This window comes from Sycon ciliatum, chromosome 13, assembly GCF_964019385.1.
Source record: "Sycon ciliatum chromosome 13, ocSycCili1.1, whole genome shotgun sequence".
NCBI lineage: Eukaryota > Metazoa > Porifera > Calcarea > Leucosolenida > Sycettidae > Sycon > Sycon ciliatum.
The window spans coordinates 7,207,584-7,224,721 of NC_088655.1; the positions used below are offsets into that span (position 1 = coordinate 7,207,584).

At 49.3% G+C, this 17,138-nt stretch overlaps 3 protein-coding genes across 3 annotated transcripts; 2 read left to right on the forward strand and 1 right to left on the reverse strand.

Annotated features, from left to right (window-relative positions):
- Positions 1-7,444: 7,444 nt before the first annotated feature.
- On the reverse strand, positions 7,445-10,981 carry LOC135829119 (uncharacterized). Its single transcript, XM_065341526.1, has one exon. It carries the CDS (start codon positions 10,979-10,981, stop codon positions 7,445-7,447), a length of 3,537 nt encoding a protein of 1,178 aa, XP_065197598.1.
- A 2,993-nt stretch (positions 10,982-13,974) lies between these two features.
- Positions 13,975-15,117, forward strand: LOC135829120 (uncharacterized). The gene has a single exon (XM_065341527.1). It carries the CDS (start codon positions 13,975-13,977, stop codon positions 15,115-15,117), a length of 1,143 nt encoding a protein of 380 aa, XP_065197599.1.
- Positions 15,118-15,257: 140 nt separating this feature from the next.
- On the forward strand, positions 15,258-16,061 carry LOC135829121 (uncharacterized). The gene has a single exon (XM_065341528.1). The coding sequence runs from the start codon at positions 15,258-15,260 to the stop codon at positions 16,059-16,061; it is 804 nt and encodes a 267-aa protein (XP_065197600.1).
- Positions 16,062-17,138: the final 1,077 nt, after the last annotated feature.

Below are 17,138 nucleotides of genomic sequence, written 5' to 3' on the forward strand. Positions count from 1 at the left end.
TCCGCAGAGATGGTTCAATTTCTATGGATGCACGACTCAACATGGGCTACAACGCCGTATGTTTTATGGGTGATGACGTGAGGAGCGTTACTTGCGCTGTAACGCGCGGTGCAATGGTGGAGCACGTTCGCAATGCCGTAGAGAATAAAGTAGATTCATCAACATTACAAGAGCAAACCGCTTCCCTCAGAGCCGCCATGATGGAAACGACCGATAACGTCAGCGAAAACACCAAACGTATGCTACATCTTCGGAGAGATATCGAAGGAATTTTTTCTCCCCTACTTATAGAGCGCACTGCAGACTTGACAGGTAACTACTGGGGTAGCGACATCCTCTTGGAAGGATTAAGACCTCCGAATTCTCAGTTTGTTTCGTACGCAGTGCTGGTGAAATGTTGGGAAACGCGCGCTCCTGAACGTGTAGTATGGTTGGATGCGAAGCAAGTCCCCGGAGTATTTACTTTCCTCAAGACAGAGTCTGAAGATTCGATTCCTTGGATGCACATCACCAGGAGCTTGAATTCGTCGACCGTCGGACCGTTTACTATCGGAGAAACTTGGATCTATAAAGCTCTGTATCTCGTAAAACCTTCAGAATAACACCACCATGTCCGTTATTCTCACGGCCGTGAACAATGCGGCAGGTGTGACCGATGGGCTCTACACGCCACATTTTACGTTGGGCATACGAGAATTTGATTCCCGTAATAAAACGATTAGTCTGGAGGGTGCCCAGTTCGAATTACATCGAGATAACATCACCTCGAGAACGAAGAAAATCCGGATCGAAATCGTTGACACCCCAGGGCAATCGAAAAAACCTCGTCAAAGAGATCACACCCTAGTTCTGCTCACTGGAACGTACGAGACCGCGGAACAGTTGCGTGACATGTTAAATGCACGCCTGAATCAACGCAGCTTGAACAGCGTAACGTTTAGTTATTCGCGTGCAACCGGGAAATTTAGTCTCGCTATGAATGAGGGGGTTCGAGTGGTGTTTGACAGCAATTCACCGAATCAAGTCCTCGGCATCGGGAACTTGGGAAAGGGTGAACATACCATCCAAGCGCCGGGCGGCGAGTTTCCCTATCCAGTAGATCTCAGCGATGGAGTGCGTCAAGTCCTCCTCTACACGGATAGCATACCGCATTCTATCGAGTACGAGAACAACACGGATTCTCGTCTGCTGAAAGCTTTTCCCATTATAACGCAACACGGTGTAAACAACTACGTGTTTTCCAATGCTGACGAGCGTATCATGCTCCCGTATGAGAATCTCAATTCCATATCATTTTGGTTAAAGTATAACACGGGGGAGTATATCTCAACCGGTTTTCCCATTTATCTGGACATGCGCATACGTCCGATTAAGTAAAATTTAATAAAAAATAATAAAAAAAAATTCTTCCCTCTGTTCAAGAGACCAGGGTCGTGCAATGGCTCAGGAAGTGTTCACCCCCAGGGGTCCGGAGGCCTTCACGGGTCTCCTGTCCAAGACCAATATCGTGCAAGGGTCGATAAAAGAACGTAGCGAGCGTAAAGTCACACTCTTGGAAGGTGGTCGCAGCGTCCGTCTTTTCGATTCTGATAATGCCACCCCTCCTTCGCTCAACAGCGAAATCAACATTTCCACACCAAATTTGCTAGCCCTCAACGAAAGCTATTTTCTAGTGAAATTAAAGTATACGATCAAGAACAAGGCCGATGCCGCTTGGGGAAAGTTTGTGTGTACGACGTCTCCCGCCTTTTCTTGGTTCAAGAACATGCGCGTCGAGATTAACGGAATCGAGGTCACGCAATCGAGCAAAGTATCCGATTTTCAAATTGTACAACATTTGCTCAGCATGATGGAAAGCGATCCTGATAGGCTGGCTTATACGGACAAGGACGTGTACGGTCTTCAAAAACTAGATCCTGCACTAGGAATAAAAGATATCGATCTCGGACAATATCAGTATGGGAAGAATCGGAAGCGAGGTTATGCGTTCGCGACAAATGCTTCTGGTGCCAGTGCTGCGGCTCCAGACTTTGATGCGAATCGCGGTTTGAAAAGAACTCCTACGATGCATCTTACTTCGGAGACGGGATACGGGGATGCAGTCGAGTCCAACGGTAGGAGAGTGACCGAAGGAAAATATCAATTTAAAATGAGGCCATTCGTTCCGTTCTTCAACGCTGACGACTCCTGGCTTCCTCCCAACACTCAAGTCAAAATACGATTCGATCTCCCGCAACAAGAGCTTACGCGCTACGTAATCGCTTCGAGCTTGGGCGCTGCAGATGCTACACGTTTGAAAGAGGTACAAATCGATCTGGAACAGCTGGATTTGGTGTACGCTACGTACAGATTGGATCCAGACATGGCCGACAAGATCACGTTACCTCGAGAGCTATACTATCACACGTGGTGCCCCAGACTCGTGCAAAAAACCATTTCTGATGCGCAGGGAACGATCGAGATTCTGCAAAATGCCGACATCCCCAGAAGAATGATTCTCTTCTTTACCGATCTTGATTTGGGGAAAACCCCGACCGATGCATACGGAAATAATGCGTATAATTGCTCCAATCGTCTAGCAATGGTACATGGAGGTTTAACGCAGCTTCGCGTGATGGTAAACGACGAACCGGTGTTCGATAGCCCCCTGCGATTTGAGTGGGCGCTAGGTGCTGGAGACGGATACTACGATCCTGATAAATCGTCGTATCTTCGTGCTCTGTCTCTGGTTCAAAACTTTTTCGGGAAAGGCTATCGGAAAGAGGTTCCCATCGATTCCAAGGACTTCTGCAACACGTACTTTATGATACCGATCAGTCTGAATTTAGACAAGCATCTGGATAACCCCAAGCTGCGCGGTAATTTGAGCATCGACTATCAGTTCACCGACAATCAGGCTGCTCCCGTCCGAGCACCCGGTAGCGGACAAAACAAGAGCTTGAAGGCCAACCTGCTCTGTCTCGACAAGTACATGTACACGTTCAGCAAGGATCAGGGTATCAAGTACGAAGTTGTTTAAAAAATATGGAAATAAAAATTAAAAAAAAAAAAAAATTTATCACTAACATTAATGAAGCGATAGTCGGAATAATGTATGCGGGGGGTGATTTACGTACCATTCCACGCCCTCCATCAAACAGCGGAGGTGCTAGATCTACGAGAGACGTGACTCGCAGCAGCATGATGGATCCGGTAATGTTACAAATGTTAACTCAGAGAGGGGGTCTCTCATCCCATTCCGGGGGGAGTTCGGTGAACGAAGGTGTCCTGAACGTGCAGATGAAAAAGTCCGCAACCAGATTACCTCAAAGAGGCGGGAGAACTCGGGGCCGGAGAAGGAGAAGGAGGACGCCGGGAATTCGAGGAAGAGGATTCGGAAGCTTTTTGAAGAAAGCTGCACGATTTGGTGCTAAAGCGCTAAAGAGCGACACCGGTAGAGCGCTGGTGAAAAACCTCGGTACGAGAGCCGGGACTGCGCTGTTGAACAAGGCTATGAACAAGGCCAGCCGCATGGGCCTGTCCGATGACATGCGAGAAGGACTTCAAAGTCGCCTGACGCAAGGTTTGGACGCCGGACTCGACACGGGTCTTGATAAAATTTCATCGATTGCAGGTAGCGGCGGTATGACCCGTCCTGAAAGCCTTTTCGCACAAAAAATACTGCGCAACATTAACTAGTAGTGCAGGAAGCATGGATTTCATTTCTCTACTTTCCAAGCCGTCGAGGGTCGTAAACAAGGTGAGCGGCAGCGGACGAAGAGCATTGAAACGCGACTCACGACAAGATGCAAGCGAGGGTACACCGAAACGATCGACATCCGTGCACACGAGCGGGTTGAAAATGCCCGGATTAAAGTTCGAAAGGAAGCCGTGGTTTTCGGAACTCATACCCGCCCTGAAGCAATGGGGTCAGAATGTGATGTTTTTAGGTCAAAGCAACATGGGTAAATCCTACTTCATGAGGAAGCTCTTGAGTGAAGTGAAGCCCGAACGGCTCGTAGTCATTTCGAACACGTCAGCTGATCAGTACAATCTAGAAGGTCTAAAGTCCTTCAAGCACTACTCCGTCATGCCGGAGTGCATCGAAGACATGGAATTGGAACCTCAAACCTACGTGATCATAGACGATATACGCATTATGGGGTTGAAGCACGGCAGCCAGCGAGAATGTCTCTACAAGTTTTTCACGATGTACAGTCATCATCATCAGCTGAACGTCTTTTTCCTTTCCCAGAGCTTCGACAACATGAAGGATATGAAGATCAACGCTAATTTCCTGTACTTGTTTCGCTTCACCGACAGGAGTAACATCAAGCGGTATTTGAATACGCTTTTTGGCGGCTCATCGGTAAAATCTGCGCTGACTTTCAAACTTTATGAAAAGCTGTTGATTATGTGTCAGAGACCAATTCTTGCCATAGACTGTTCTAAGAACACCTACTCAACTTATTGTGATGGAGAAAGCAATAAAGTTAATTTCGAATGAATCGGTCTATTTTGTAAACTTCTTCACTTTTGGCCTAAATCTTAGCCTAAATTTTAGCCTGAAGACCACCCCAAAATCTAGCGCAAATTTTGACCAATTTAAAAAAAAAAACCTCGTATACATTTGAGTACGTCCGGTGCGAGTCATGGATCACTTACTCGTACAATTTTCATCGGGGTTACCCAGTACTATAAGGGCTATAAATAAAAAGGGTTTGTTCAGAATACCGAAGAAGAAACGACTTCTCGTTCTAAAACACATTCAAGAGCACCCCGAATACGTAATAGTGAAGAGGCGCAGGACTTGGGAAGTCTTGGGCACCGCTCCCCCGATGACGCAGAAGGGAGGTAACAGCTACAACGCTTTTCTGAAAAATGCCAAAAAAGTTCTTTCCAACGTACCCGGAAATCCGCTGGAAAATGTCAGTCTTTTGGAGCTGCAAAAAGATGCTCAGATCAAACGGCTTTACGAGGATGTCTTCAAGCACAACCCGGATCTGATAGGGTACGACTCGGTCAGAAATGCGATCGCATCGACCATCCTCAACTACGATGGTAGCAGCGGCCAGATACGAGATTCTCGTTCGGATGCGCGAAGGAAAAGAGCTGATGCTGGCACAGTGACGACGGCATCTTCTGCCAGTTCATGGGGATTGAGTCGCCCTCACGAATTCGACCTATGGACTCTTCAGCTGATGGATAATTTGCTCAAAGAAAAGGATATACCTGGGGAATTCCTACAAAGCCCATACTTCACAAACAGAACGTCTCTGCTGAGGTTGTATGAGCAGGATCGCGAACATTATCGAAGCATTGTCGAGCGTCACATAGAGCAATTGGAATTGGAAACTGCTCACGACTATAAGGTGTTGGTCAATCGAGTGTCACAACAATACCTCGCTCGATACCCCTTCAGAGTAATGGCGGAGACTTTCAAGGATAAGTTCAATTTCGTAAATCTAGGCCCTAAAGTCGCTAGCCTCGAGATGCTGTCCAGCGTGGTTAGTAGCGCATATGACAAATTTCCAACTCTCGATGCTCTCCGACAGGCTTATGCGGCCTCGGACGAAGCAAAGTACGTAAACGTTAACGATTTCATGAAGCCAATCCAGAGTAGTCTGACTAGTGATGAAGGGTTCGCTCATCAACTGTTCAAAGCCAATACAAGAACCAGAAAAAAAGTCCAGGAAATCCTTGCGGGCAAGACCATACCGTAGCTGTTAAAAAAAAAAAAATTATAATAATAATAATAATTAAAAAAAATACTAGTAAATCGTAAAGAGCGATGGAGAAGGTGTTTTTGAACTATGCTCTAACAAATCATGATATCAATCATGTTCTGCAAGATGTCCGCGCCTTTCGGGGCGTCGGTGCATATGACCACCTACCACATTTGGATACCGGTCAGTTCTGCATAGTGAACACGGACAACGTGCACTCATCGACCACCAGTCCCCCTGAAGGCGGACATCATTGGATAACGATCTACCGGGACGGGCGGTGCATTATCATCTTCGATAGCTTTGGCAGAAGCTTACATGATATCGGGGTCGATTATGATGAGGCGGACTTTCACCGCTCCATTGCGAGTAGATTTCCCCCATACAAGTACGATTTGATCACAACAACTCAATCGATACAGCATTCCCAAAGTTCTGTTTGTGGGTGGTATTGTATTCTAGCAGGTCTTCATCTTCTCACCTTTGGCGTAACGCAGACCCTTCTCTTTTTTAAAGAAATGTTCGGATCGAATTTACGTCATAACGACGAGATTCTTTTTCACATCATCAAGTGCATGCTCAGAACAGGCGTGTTCGGTCGAGATGTGAGACGGAACGTCAAAAGTCTCACCGATCTAATGAATCATAGAATCAGAAAATAATTTCACTCAATATTTATCTACAATGGCTGAGAGCGAGTGGGAGAGGGAACTCGATAGGTTGGTCAGCGGGCGAAAGCCCACCGACTGGCATCAGCTTGCCAAAGAACTGCATCGGCCGAGACGAATCCATTTCAGACGACGCTCCGTTCGAAGCACTGGCGTGGATGAAATTTGGAGCGCTGACCTCGTCGACATGCAAGCTTACGCACGACAGAATCAAAACTATAAATTTCTCCTCACCGTCATCGACCTGTACTCTCGCTATGCTTGGGCCATTCCTTTGAAGCGTAAAACAGGCATCGAAGTCAGAGATGCTTTTCGCCGAATTGTCAACACGTCCGATCGCATTCCTAAAAAGTTATGGGTAGATCGAGGAAAGGAATTCTACAACTCGTCCATGAACGTGTGGAGAGGTGAAAATGACATCGACATTTACAGCACTAACAACGAGGGGAAGGCCGTCGTTATCGAGCGCTTCAACCGTACCCTGAAGAGCAGGATGTGGAAACACTTTACGGAAACCGGAACGTACAAATACGTCGACGTGTTACCCAGGCTACTGCACAGCTACAACACTACCAAGCACAGAGTCATCTCGCAAACCCCGAGCGAAGCTGCTCATGGAAAAAACATTCGCATCGCAACACGCCAGACAGATCAACCCCCCAAGTATCACACAGGAGCGAAGGTTCGCATCTCGAAACAGAAAGGCCACTTTGAAAAAGGTTACACGCCAAATTGGAGTGAGGAAGTGTTTCAGATCAGGAAGGTTCTATTCACAGATCCGGTTACGTATCAGTTGGAAGATCTAAAAGGTGAAGAACTTACAGGCGGTTTCTATGAAAATGAATTGCAGCAAGCAAAAGAAACCGGACTGAGACTGAACAAAGTGATTAAAACGAAGGGTAATACATCTCTAGTATCTTTCAAAGGCTATCCAGCCAAGTTTGATGAGTGGTTAAGAAAATCTCAAGTTAATCGGTTGCGTAAGAATAAAATATTGTGAGAATAAAATATTATGAGAACACTATGTATTTCATGAAGTGAGCGAATGGTCTGCCGCTACGCTAAGATGTGTTATGCCGGAATCTTATAATGTCCATATGCAAGTGTGCTCACACCGTCGTCGAGGATGTACCTCTTGCTATCGAACGGTGATAGCGCCACTTTGCGGATGGTCTCACCATAGATGTGGTGATTCCGGCTGCGCAGCACATTCATCTCTCTCTCGATGCTCTGCTGATCGCGTAGAAGGCAGTCCTTGTACGTCGAGAACTGCAGAGTATCGTTCACGACGGACTTCTTCACACCCTTCGCACGCTTTGCTGACTCTTCGCCGGTGTACGCGTACATCTTTGAGCGAAGCCCCACGAACTCGCTCATGATGCGTCCACCCAGCTCATCCTTGAACTTGCCGACGACTTTCTTGTTTGCGAGGGAGTGCAGAGGATGGTCAGTCGGATAGTTGGACGTATCGTACTGATCCATCATGTCACTCATGTCCGCATACAGGTCGGCCGTGGCGTACTGCAGGATGAACGAGTCGGTGTCCGTGTAACACAGCCGTACGTTCTGACCATAGCGTGGCTTCAGAGTGTCGTAGAAGAAGCTGTACATCAGCACCTTCGACAACTCTAGGATGGAGAAACCCACGTATATAGGTTTGTTCAAGTGAACTTTACACTTGAAGAACTCCACCGCCACCAGGTCGTTGTCGTACACGATACTGCGCTTGTACGTTGGCTTGACGATGGCGCGCCGCAGCCTGTCCACCTCTTCTTCCGAGCGGACAAGCTTCAGGTTCAAGCGGCGCCGGACGTTCTCCATCGTCTTGCCAAACACTGCATTGTTCATGAGTTTGTAGAAATCTTTCTCAAACTCCGATGCAGCATTCGTACGCAGATCGGTGTTCAGCTGGATGTACGAGCGCATCCACGGACGCTGCGTGAACTGGAGGACGCGATGCACTTCACTCACTTCCACGCCAAGCGCCACGTACGCCTGCAGATTTACGTAGTGGCACACGTAGCGGGTTTTTGGCAGCAGAGTGAGCATCAGCTTCTTCTCCTTCTGCTTGCCCAAGCCGAGCTGTTGCGCCAGCTGCTGCTGATGCGGCGACAGCATGTCGTCCGTCACGCACATGTTCTCGGGGCAAGGAGGATACTCGTTTAGCGCATCGTGCACACCATCGGGAATCGTGAGATCACACTCCACGATGTATCCCACGGGCGAATCGTGGGGGTGCGTCATGACGATGTCGGCCACGAGATCATCGCTGATGTCCTCCACGAACTTGAAGTCGCCGATGGGCAGGGGCTGCTGCATGGCCCAGCCGTACAGATTGTTTGCGTCGACGTACTGCAGATACGTCATAGGCTTCGAGGGATCGTACCCGTCTGGGATAAGATCGTTGTTAGCCTCGGCGTACCTCTGCACACTCATGCTGATTCCACCGCGGATGCCGTGCTCGATGAAGGTGTGCATCGTCACGTCAGACAGCAGGTCCAGACTGACGTCGGACACCTTGAGCAGCGCACTCCACGCAAACCCGGGCAGCGTATAGTAGTTGGCCGGATCTAGCGAGTACGTGGCGATGGCGGTGGTGCGGAAGTTCTCAAATACATCCGCCAGCAAGTACACGTCCGTCTTCAGGTAAAGATCATGATAATCACGCAGAGTGACACAATCAAACCTGTTCCAGACGGTTTGCGCGTGACGGTACTCGTCATCGGTGATGTGTGCCTCGGACAGCGACGAGTAGAACTTCTCCCGTGGGGGGAGACTCTCTTCGTCGAAGCGGCTGAACGAGTCCATGTACTCGTACGGGTATACACCTTTCCGAAGCAGAAGATCCGTCTTCTCGGGATCTCCCCCATGCAGATCACGCATGCGGACGAACGCTTCTCCAGGTGTTGCCTTCGCAAGCTTATCCAGCGAAGTGCTGAGAAAAGCGTACGAGTCGATGAACACGAACTGCCGCCACATCATAGCGATGTACTTTTCCGTGTTGGACGGAACGATGTTGATGGAGCCGCGCTCCTCCGTGTGCTCCTTGTCTCCAGCATCTTGGTACGTCACTTCGTCAATCTTCGTTTTACCGAGATGACTGACGATGTGATGCGCGTCGTACCCCTTGAGATTGTGGAACACCACCGGGATGTTCACCTTGCCGGGTACGATGCGCAGCTGAAGATTACAGGAGTTGTGCGCTGCTCCGCGAAACGCACCCGTCATGTGATCGTGGTCACGCACACGATCCCCTCCGAGACGACGTTTACATATCCAGCAATCCCTGACGCTGAGAAAACCAGCCTCCTCATCAGGCGTCAGGTTCATAGGGCGACGATTCTCCAAGTCTTCACGAATGGAGACTTCCTGCAGTTCCAGGGAGGTCAGGAACTGCTCTACTGAATCTTCGCCCGTATGCTGGAACGTATCAGTCACGGTGCCATCACTGCGCACGACGATGTATGCGGCAGAACAGGGTATGTGCTCCGAGTGCTGCTTCGTCTTCCCCCCAATGCTTTTAGGCTCAGCATGAGGTGTGATGATGCTCTCGAAATCAGCATAAATCACATACGGTGCACGAAGCTGCTTCTCGTACTGCGTGAAACGCAGCTTTTCACCCTTCTGCGGCATCACCGCCCGCGCGATGAGATGGTCTTTACAATGCAGCTGGTGACTCTCCAGAGCTGCCTGAGTGCTCAACACGTTCAGGCATCGGTAGCACACCTTCCGCCCACGACGACTTTTGTTGGCTACCAGCCGACCCATGTTCTTGATGAACACCCAGTGCTGCACGTTACGTTCGTCCTCAGTTTGACCAGAAAACAGGAGCAGATTGATGGCTTCCTGAGGATCGCCTTTTCTGGTCAGACGAAGCGGAACGACAGTCTTCCCATCATCCGATATGCCGAAAACGTTGACGGCGAGATCGGCATTGTTCTGCTCCAACGTCGTGATGGCACACATACTAGCTGGAAACTCTACACCGGCAAAGTTCAGCTCGTCGACGTATGGAACGTACTTCGTTGCACGATTGTAGTTTGCACCGACATCCTCGTGATGTTTTGCAGCCAGCAGAGCCCACTGCAAACATCGATTGTCGTTGCTGATGATGTTGAGGCAGGCTGTCTTAGCCTTGATGTGCTGGGGGAGTTGGATGAACGTTCCACCTCCCATCGGCACAAATTTCGACAATTCCAGATATACGGCTTCGACGTGATCCACGATCCACCCCGATCCATTCCGGACAAACTCATCGATTTGAGCATCGATCTCTGCTGCAGCACTATCCAGTTTGTACCGAACATCATCATCATTCAGGATGATGGTGGTTCGCGTGCGCACGAAGAAGCTGATGAACACCTTGTCACCGGTGACACCATCCTGCTTCAACAAGCGCAGTTGAAGGACAATAGCTACTTTGTATCTCCCAAACTCGAGGACGTCATCGCGAAGCAGCTCACTGAGGCTCCTGTCCATCAGCTGCAACAAAACGCTAGCATCCTGGTACTCTCCAGCACCAAGATTGCAGACGTAGTTCCTGAGCATTCGCGCATTATGCTCGAGCTCGAACTCGAACATTCGCATCACTCGGCTTGGTTGGGACATCTTGTAGCTAAATGTACTTTCAACTAAACAAACTTACTTTCACCTTTCTTCATCGAAGGAAAATAAATTATGAGCAAGTAAAAGGAAAAGCATCTAGAGTACTTCGCCCGCGTTCTGTTTGAACCCGTTCAAACTTGTCGTTGGTTCTAGTTGATTCCAGAAACTTCCGCCTGATCGGAGTACGCTGTGCGTACTCTGAGCATCGCGAGGAGTAGGAAACCATCGACATTTTGCTACTCTCTCTGATTGCTGCAGACCAGGGAGTAGTAAATGTATAGTATTTTACTACTCCCTGATGCAGACAGCGCGTGCGCGCGTACTCCTCGTAACCTTTTGACCCGCGTACGCGAGGGTTCGGGCGCGCTTTTGATGTGTATCCTGTACGCAGGTCTCGTTTTGACTGGCTTTGTGGTTTGATGCGTACAAACTTGAAAATTTCAAACTCGTCGGGGCAAGTGGTGTGTACGTACATGGAATCAATCTTCATTTCCTCAAATCATTTCGTAGTGACGGTGTTCCTTTTTTCATGTAGTCCTGGAATTATTTTAGCCTAGTCGTTTAGTCGGACAAGAGACGGACATCCCTCTTCATCTCCTTGCAGCATTGCTTCGTGCAAGGTATGTGATTGTCGGCCATTGCATGTCTATCGGATCGTAGTCTGATTCCATATATAGATGCAGATATTTATTTTTTCGTAATTTTCAGCGTTTGATTTATTTTTTCGTAACTTTTCATCGTTTACAGCTGCAACACTATCGTCATACATCTGCGCGTGTGAATGCACATGTGCATCTTACCTGGTGATGAGCTTGACCCTCCCCCCGATTGAATTGTTGTATAAATTCATGCAAGGTGAGTAAAATAGTTTACTAAGTCTTGCTGTTAGGTAAATCGGGGGGAGGATTTTTTTCCACCGACTCTCCAGTACCTGTAGACACGTATGTGATGGGGTTATTACGGACGTCATCAAAGAGTTGATGGGGGGTTGCGATGGTGATTGGGTTAGCATAACGATAGGATCTGTACACATAACAAGATTTGCTAATAGGGTATATAGGACCTGTACGCACACACACACACACACATATAAGAATAACGATAGGATCTGTGCACGTAACAACTAGATCTAGGACATATATAGGACTTGTACACATATAAGATGATTATTAGGGTTTGCTGAGTGTTGTTGTTGCCGTTGTGATCTGTAGTACCTGCACACATAAAAAGAGTAGAGTTGGCATGGTAATAGGATTGTCATGGTGATAGGGTTACTAGGGTTATCGTCTATAGAACTATTAGGGTTATCATCACCAGAAAAATTAGGGTTATCGTCATGGTGATAGGGTTATCAGAAATATTAGGGTTATCGCCATGGTGATAGGGTTATCATCATCCGGAATATTAGGGTTATCGTCATGGTGATAGCCCTAGGGTTAGGGTTATCAGGAATATTAGGGTTATCGTCATGGTGATAGCCCTAGGGTTAGGGTTATCAGGAATATTAGGGTTATCGTCATGGTGATAGCCCTAGGGTTAGGGTTATCAGGAATATTAGGGTTATCGTCATGGTGATAGCCCTAGGGTTAGGGTTATCGCCATGGTGATAGGGTTAGGGTTACCAGGATTATTAGGGTTAATATGCCCCGATTTTTAGGGTTAAAACGTACAGATTTACCGTAAATCGCAAAAATTTAGGGTTAAAACACCCCGGTTTTTAGGGTTAAATCGCATTACGTCATCGATGACGTCATGTGTAAAACGCTCCGATTTTAGGTTAAATCGCAAAAATTTACCGTAAACCGCAAAAAATTAGGGTTAAAACGCCCCGGTTTTTAGGGTTAAATCGCATTACGTCATCGATGACGTCATGTGTAAAACGCTCCGATTTTAGGTTAAATCGCAAAAATTTACCGTAAATCGCAAAAATTTACCGTAAATCGCAAAAATTTAGGGTTAAAACGCCCCGGTTTTTAGGGTTAAATCGCTATGACGTCATCGATGACGTCAGTGATATGGTACCCGCCTAATACTTTCTACTTCCAGATATATGTTCGTACTATGCTCGCACGCACCCAGCCGTTTCTCCGAACTGATGGCATATCAGGCCACCATTGTATCGGCCAACTCCTCATACTATCCGGAGGCCTGGCTCGAATATGACCGGGAGTTCCGTCTGGCAATCTCTCTTGACCCCAGTAAGCGTTGGGACGCCATTGACGGCAACCTCTGGCAACTGAAAATGACAGGCCGCTCACGCCCGCAGTGTAGTACATGCCGGATCACTCACCCTCCATCGGGTAGCCAGTGCCCTTTTCGTGCCTCCCGAGTACCAAACCAGCAGTTTGCACCACGGTCTGCCTACACCAAGTCTGGCAAAGAGATCTGCCGGAATTTCCAGCAAGGTCGATGCTCCAACACCGACTGTAAATTTGCCCACGTCTGCTCCCAATGTGAGGGCGCACATGCCCGCCCCTCCTGCCCGCGTCGCTTCTCCACTGGCAACCAGCGGCAGAACAAAGCTTAATGAACTGCATCTCGATAGTAGCATTCTCCGGACACACCCTACATTCTTTCACACTTGCCGCACACCTATTCACGTTAATCGCCTCCGTTCCTTACTGCGTGCACACCCCAATCAAGCTTTTGTTAAATATGTACTTCATGGCCTTACGTATGGTTTTGACATCGGCTTCAATGGCCCACGCCAAAGCAGCATGTTCTCCCCTAACTTACCTTCTGCGAGGATGCATCCCGATTTTATTACCAAATACCTGCAAGAATGTTGCTCCCGCTTTGAACTGCTAGGTCCTTTTTCCTCCTCGCTTTTTCCTTTTTTTCATTGCTCCGGTGTTGGCTGCGTTCCGAAAAAGAACGGCCGCTTCCGTTTAATCCACCATCTCTCTAGCCCAGAGGGTCAAAGTGTTAACGATGGAATTTCACGTGAAGATTTCAGCTTGCATTACATCACTATTGATCACGCGATCGATGCCATTATGCAGTACGGTCGTTCTGCTTATCTTTTCAAACTTGACATTCGGAGTGCTTTCCGCATTGTACCTGTGCGGCAGGAAGACTGGCCTCTGCTAGGTATTCACTGGCAAAACCAATATTATTTCGACACTGTGCTCCCCTTTGGCTTACGCTCCAGCCCTGCCATTTTTAACTCTATTGCCGACTGCCTTGAATGGATTGCTCGCTATGAGTTTTCTATTACTGACCTGCTCCATTATCTAGATGATTTCCTTTGCATTTCTCCATCGGAGCTGGTGGCGAACCAACGTGCTTCAATCCTGCTTCGCTGTTTTAACTATGTCCAAGTCCCCTTGGCACCTGACAAAGTGGAAGGTCCAGCTCAAGTGCTGTCGTTCCTGGGCATCGAGCTGGACTGTGGCAGACTGGAGGCCCGGCTACCAGACACCAAGTTGCAAGATCTCCGCACCTTGCTCGACCAGTATATCAACCGTGGCGACATGACCCAACGCGAACTCGACTCACTATTGGGAAAACTCTCCTTCGCAGCTCGGGTAATTATACCTGGTCGGACATTCATGCGCCGACTCTGGGATATTTGTCACCGCTACAGTCAGCCACACTATAAGATCAAACTCTCAGTCGAGGCCCTGGAAGACCTGAAGTGGTGGCAACGCCTCCTCTCGCAATGGAACGGAAAGTCCTTCTTTCATATGCCAAATTGGACCCCGTCTCCCGACATCCAATTGTTTACTGATGCCAGCGGTTCGATCGGCTGGGGCGCATGTTATGGCCATCGCTGGATCCAGGGACAGTGGTTGCCGGAACAAGCCGACTACACCATCGAGTGGAAGGAGATGTTCGCCATTGCCGCAGCTTGCTCCTCCTGGGGCCTTGAATGGCGCAAGCTCCGCATACTCGTGTACTGCGATAACGAAGCCGTAGTGGCATGCCTGTCCAATGGTTGTAGCCGCTCCCCCCCAGTCATGGACCTGATACGACGGCTGTTCTTCATGTGCGCTAACTTTGGCTTCATTCTGTCAGCAAAGCATATTCCAGGATGCACTAACAAAGCCGCTGATGCTCTGTCTCGTTTTAACATTCAGGCGTTTCGCGAGGCGGTTCCGGGAGCTCGGGCGACAGCCGACCTGTTCCAGTCATTCTAACTGCCGCGGACGAATTAGCAGCACGATATGCTGCTCACGCTCTATCCGACAACACCAGACGAACGTATTCCGCCGGCGAATCTAAGTATCTCAAGTTCTGCCAACTTCAAAGATGGTCCCCGTTTCCCGCTTCAGACCTAATGCTGAGTAGTTTTGCTGCCTCCCTAACCCAGTCGGTCAGACCAGTGACTATTAAGGTTTACCTCAGTGCTATCAAGAACCTGCACCTGGAGCTCGGTTATGTCGACCCGACCGAGGGTGCGCACTTCCTCAAGCGAGTGGTACGCGGTATTTGCCGTTGCCATGGAGTAGCCGCTGTCCGCCCCAGGCTGCCAATCACGTTTCCTATTCTCTGCAGTCTGGTTGACACCTGCCTAGCTGCTCCAACCATGTGCCCTCACGACAAGCGCTGCCTGCATGCCGCTATGCTTGCCGTGTTCTTTGGTTTCTTCAGATGCGGTGAACTGCTAGAAGCACCTACCACGCGCGGCTGTTTGACATTCGAGTCAGGGATGCTCCATGTGCACCTACCACGCTCGAAGACAGACCCGTCCGGGGAAGGTACGACGGTGCTGATCGGGCCAGCGGTGCCGCCATACTGCGCTGTGAGAGCCATGCTCACCTACCTCACTGCAACCGCCTCTGCTCGTCCAGGCAGTGCTGTGTTCATCCTGGCCAACGGGCAACGCCTCAACCGCAGCACTTTTACAGCCCACGTACGCACGCTGCTTAGCACCAGCGGCGTGGCAAACTGGCAGGACTATGCAGGCCACAGCTTCCGTATCGGGGCCGCTACCACTGCTGCCCTTGCTGGCGTCCCCGACCACCAGATCCGCTCCGCGGGACGGTGGCGCAGTGATGCATGCCTACGCTACATCCGGACCCCACCGTCATCGGCCCGAACGCTGGCCAGCAAACTATCCTCAGTAAGATCATCTCCCTGACACCGATATTTCTCAATTCACACAATTCCCTCATTATGAACTATGCTATGCTGCACTGCAATACTGTTGTGTATGGGTATGTACTGGCGGTATGGCGAGTCACTCATAACTGGTCTGCCTTTCTATTGCGGCATTATGGCCTTATGGTCCTGCCTTTCCATTGCGGCAATCACAGCCTCCGGGCTTCTGCCTTCCTGCGGCAATCACAGCCTCCGGGCTTCTGCCTTTCTGCGGCACTCGCAGCCTCACGGGCTCGTGCCTACCTTGCGGCAAAGACCAACCAGTTCCTCGTCACCAGTACTTACCCAACACAACCTAGCCTTATTCGTGTGGTGTATGCCTGTCTGCATGCCGCCGGTGTGCGCGGAATGCTAATGATGTATGCCTGCCTGCATGCTGTCTGCGTGCGCGGAATGCTAATGATGTATTCATGTAATGAATTCAGTTTAGCGTAGGCGCACATCTCGCAACTACGTATCTGCTGCGCTACAGCGCCCTCTACGGTTCTGGCCGCGGCACTTGTTTAGCGCGCCTTGCCGCGACCGGCAAGACCGCCTGCTGTGCATCACATTAATTTATGCGTACGCCATCACAATAATTAATTCAGTTTTGATCGGGTCCGAGTCCGCAACGTGGCACATCTCCTTGCCATTCTCAGTTTTGAGTCTTCTCTGCTTTGGCTCATGCCCGACTTGCATCCTGCTGCCTTTGTCTTTTGCTGACCCACCATCCCACCACTAACCATTAATACTACATTGCATCATTCCTACTTCAAGTACAATAAACCTGGTGGCGAGTCACTCATAACTGGTCTGCCTTTCTATTGCGGCATTATGGCCTTATGGTCCTGCCTTTCCATTGCGGCAATCACAGCCTCCGGGCTTCTGCCTTCCTGCGGCAATCACAGCCTCCGGGCTTCTGCCTTTCTGCGGCACTCGCAGCCTCACGGGCTCGTGCCTACCTTGCGGCAAAGACCAACCAGTTCCTCGTCACCAGTACTTACCCAACACAACCTAGCCTTATTCGTGTGGTGTATGCCTGTCTGCATGCCGCCGGTGTGCGCGGAATGCTAATGAT

Excerpts from the sequence above, each read along its gene's own strand:
- LOC135829119 (XM_065341526.1), bottom strand. The coding sequence starts at position 10,981 with ATGTCCCAACCAAGCCGAGTGATGCGAATGTTCGAGTTCGAGCTCGAG.
- LOC135829120 (XM_065341527.1), top strand. The coding sequence starts at position 13,975 with ATGCAGTACGGTCGTTCTGCTTATCTTTTCAAACTTGACATTCGGAGT.
- LOC135829121 (XM_065341528.1), top strand. The coding sequence starts at position 15,258 with ATGCTGAGTAGTTTTGCTGCCTCCCTAACCCAGTCGGTCAGACCAGTG.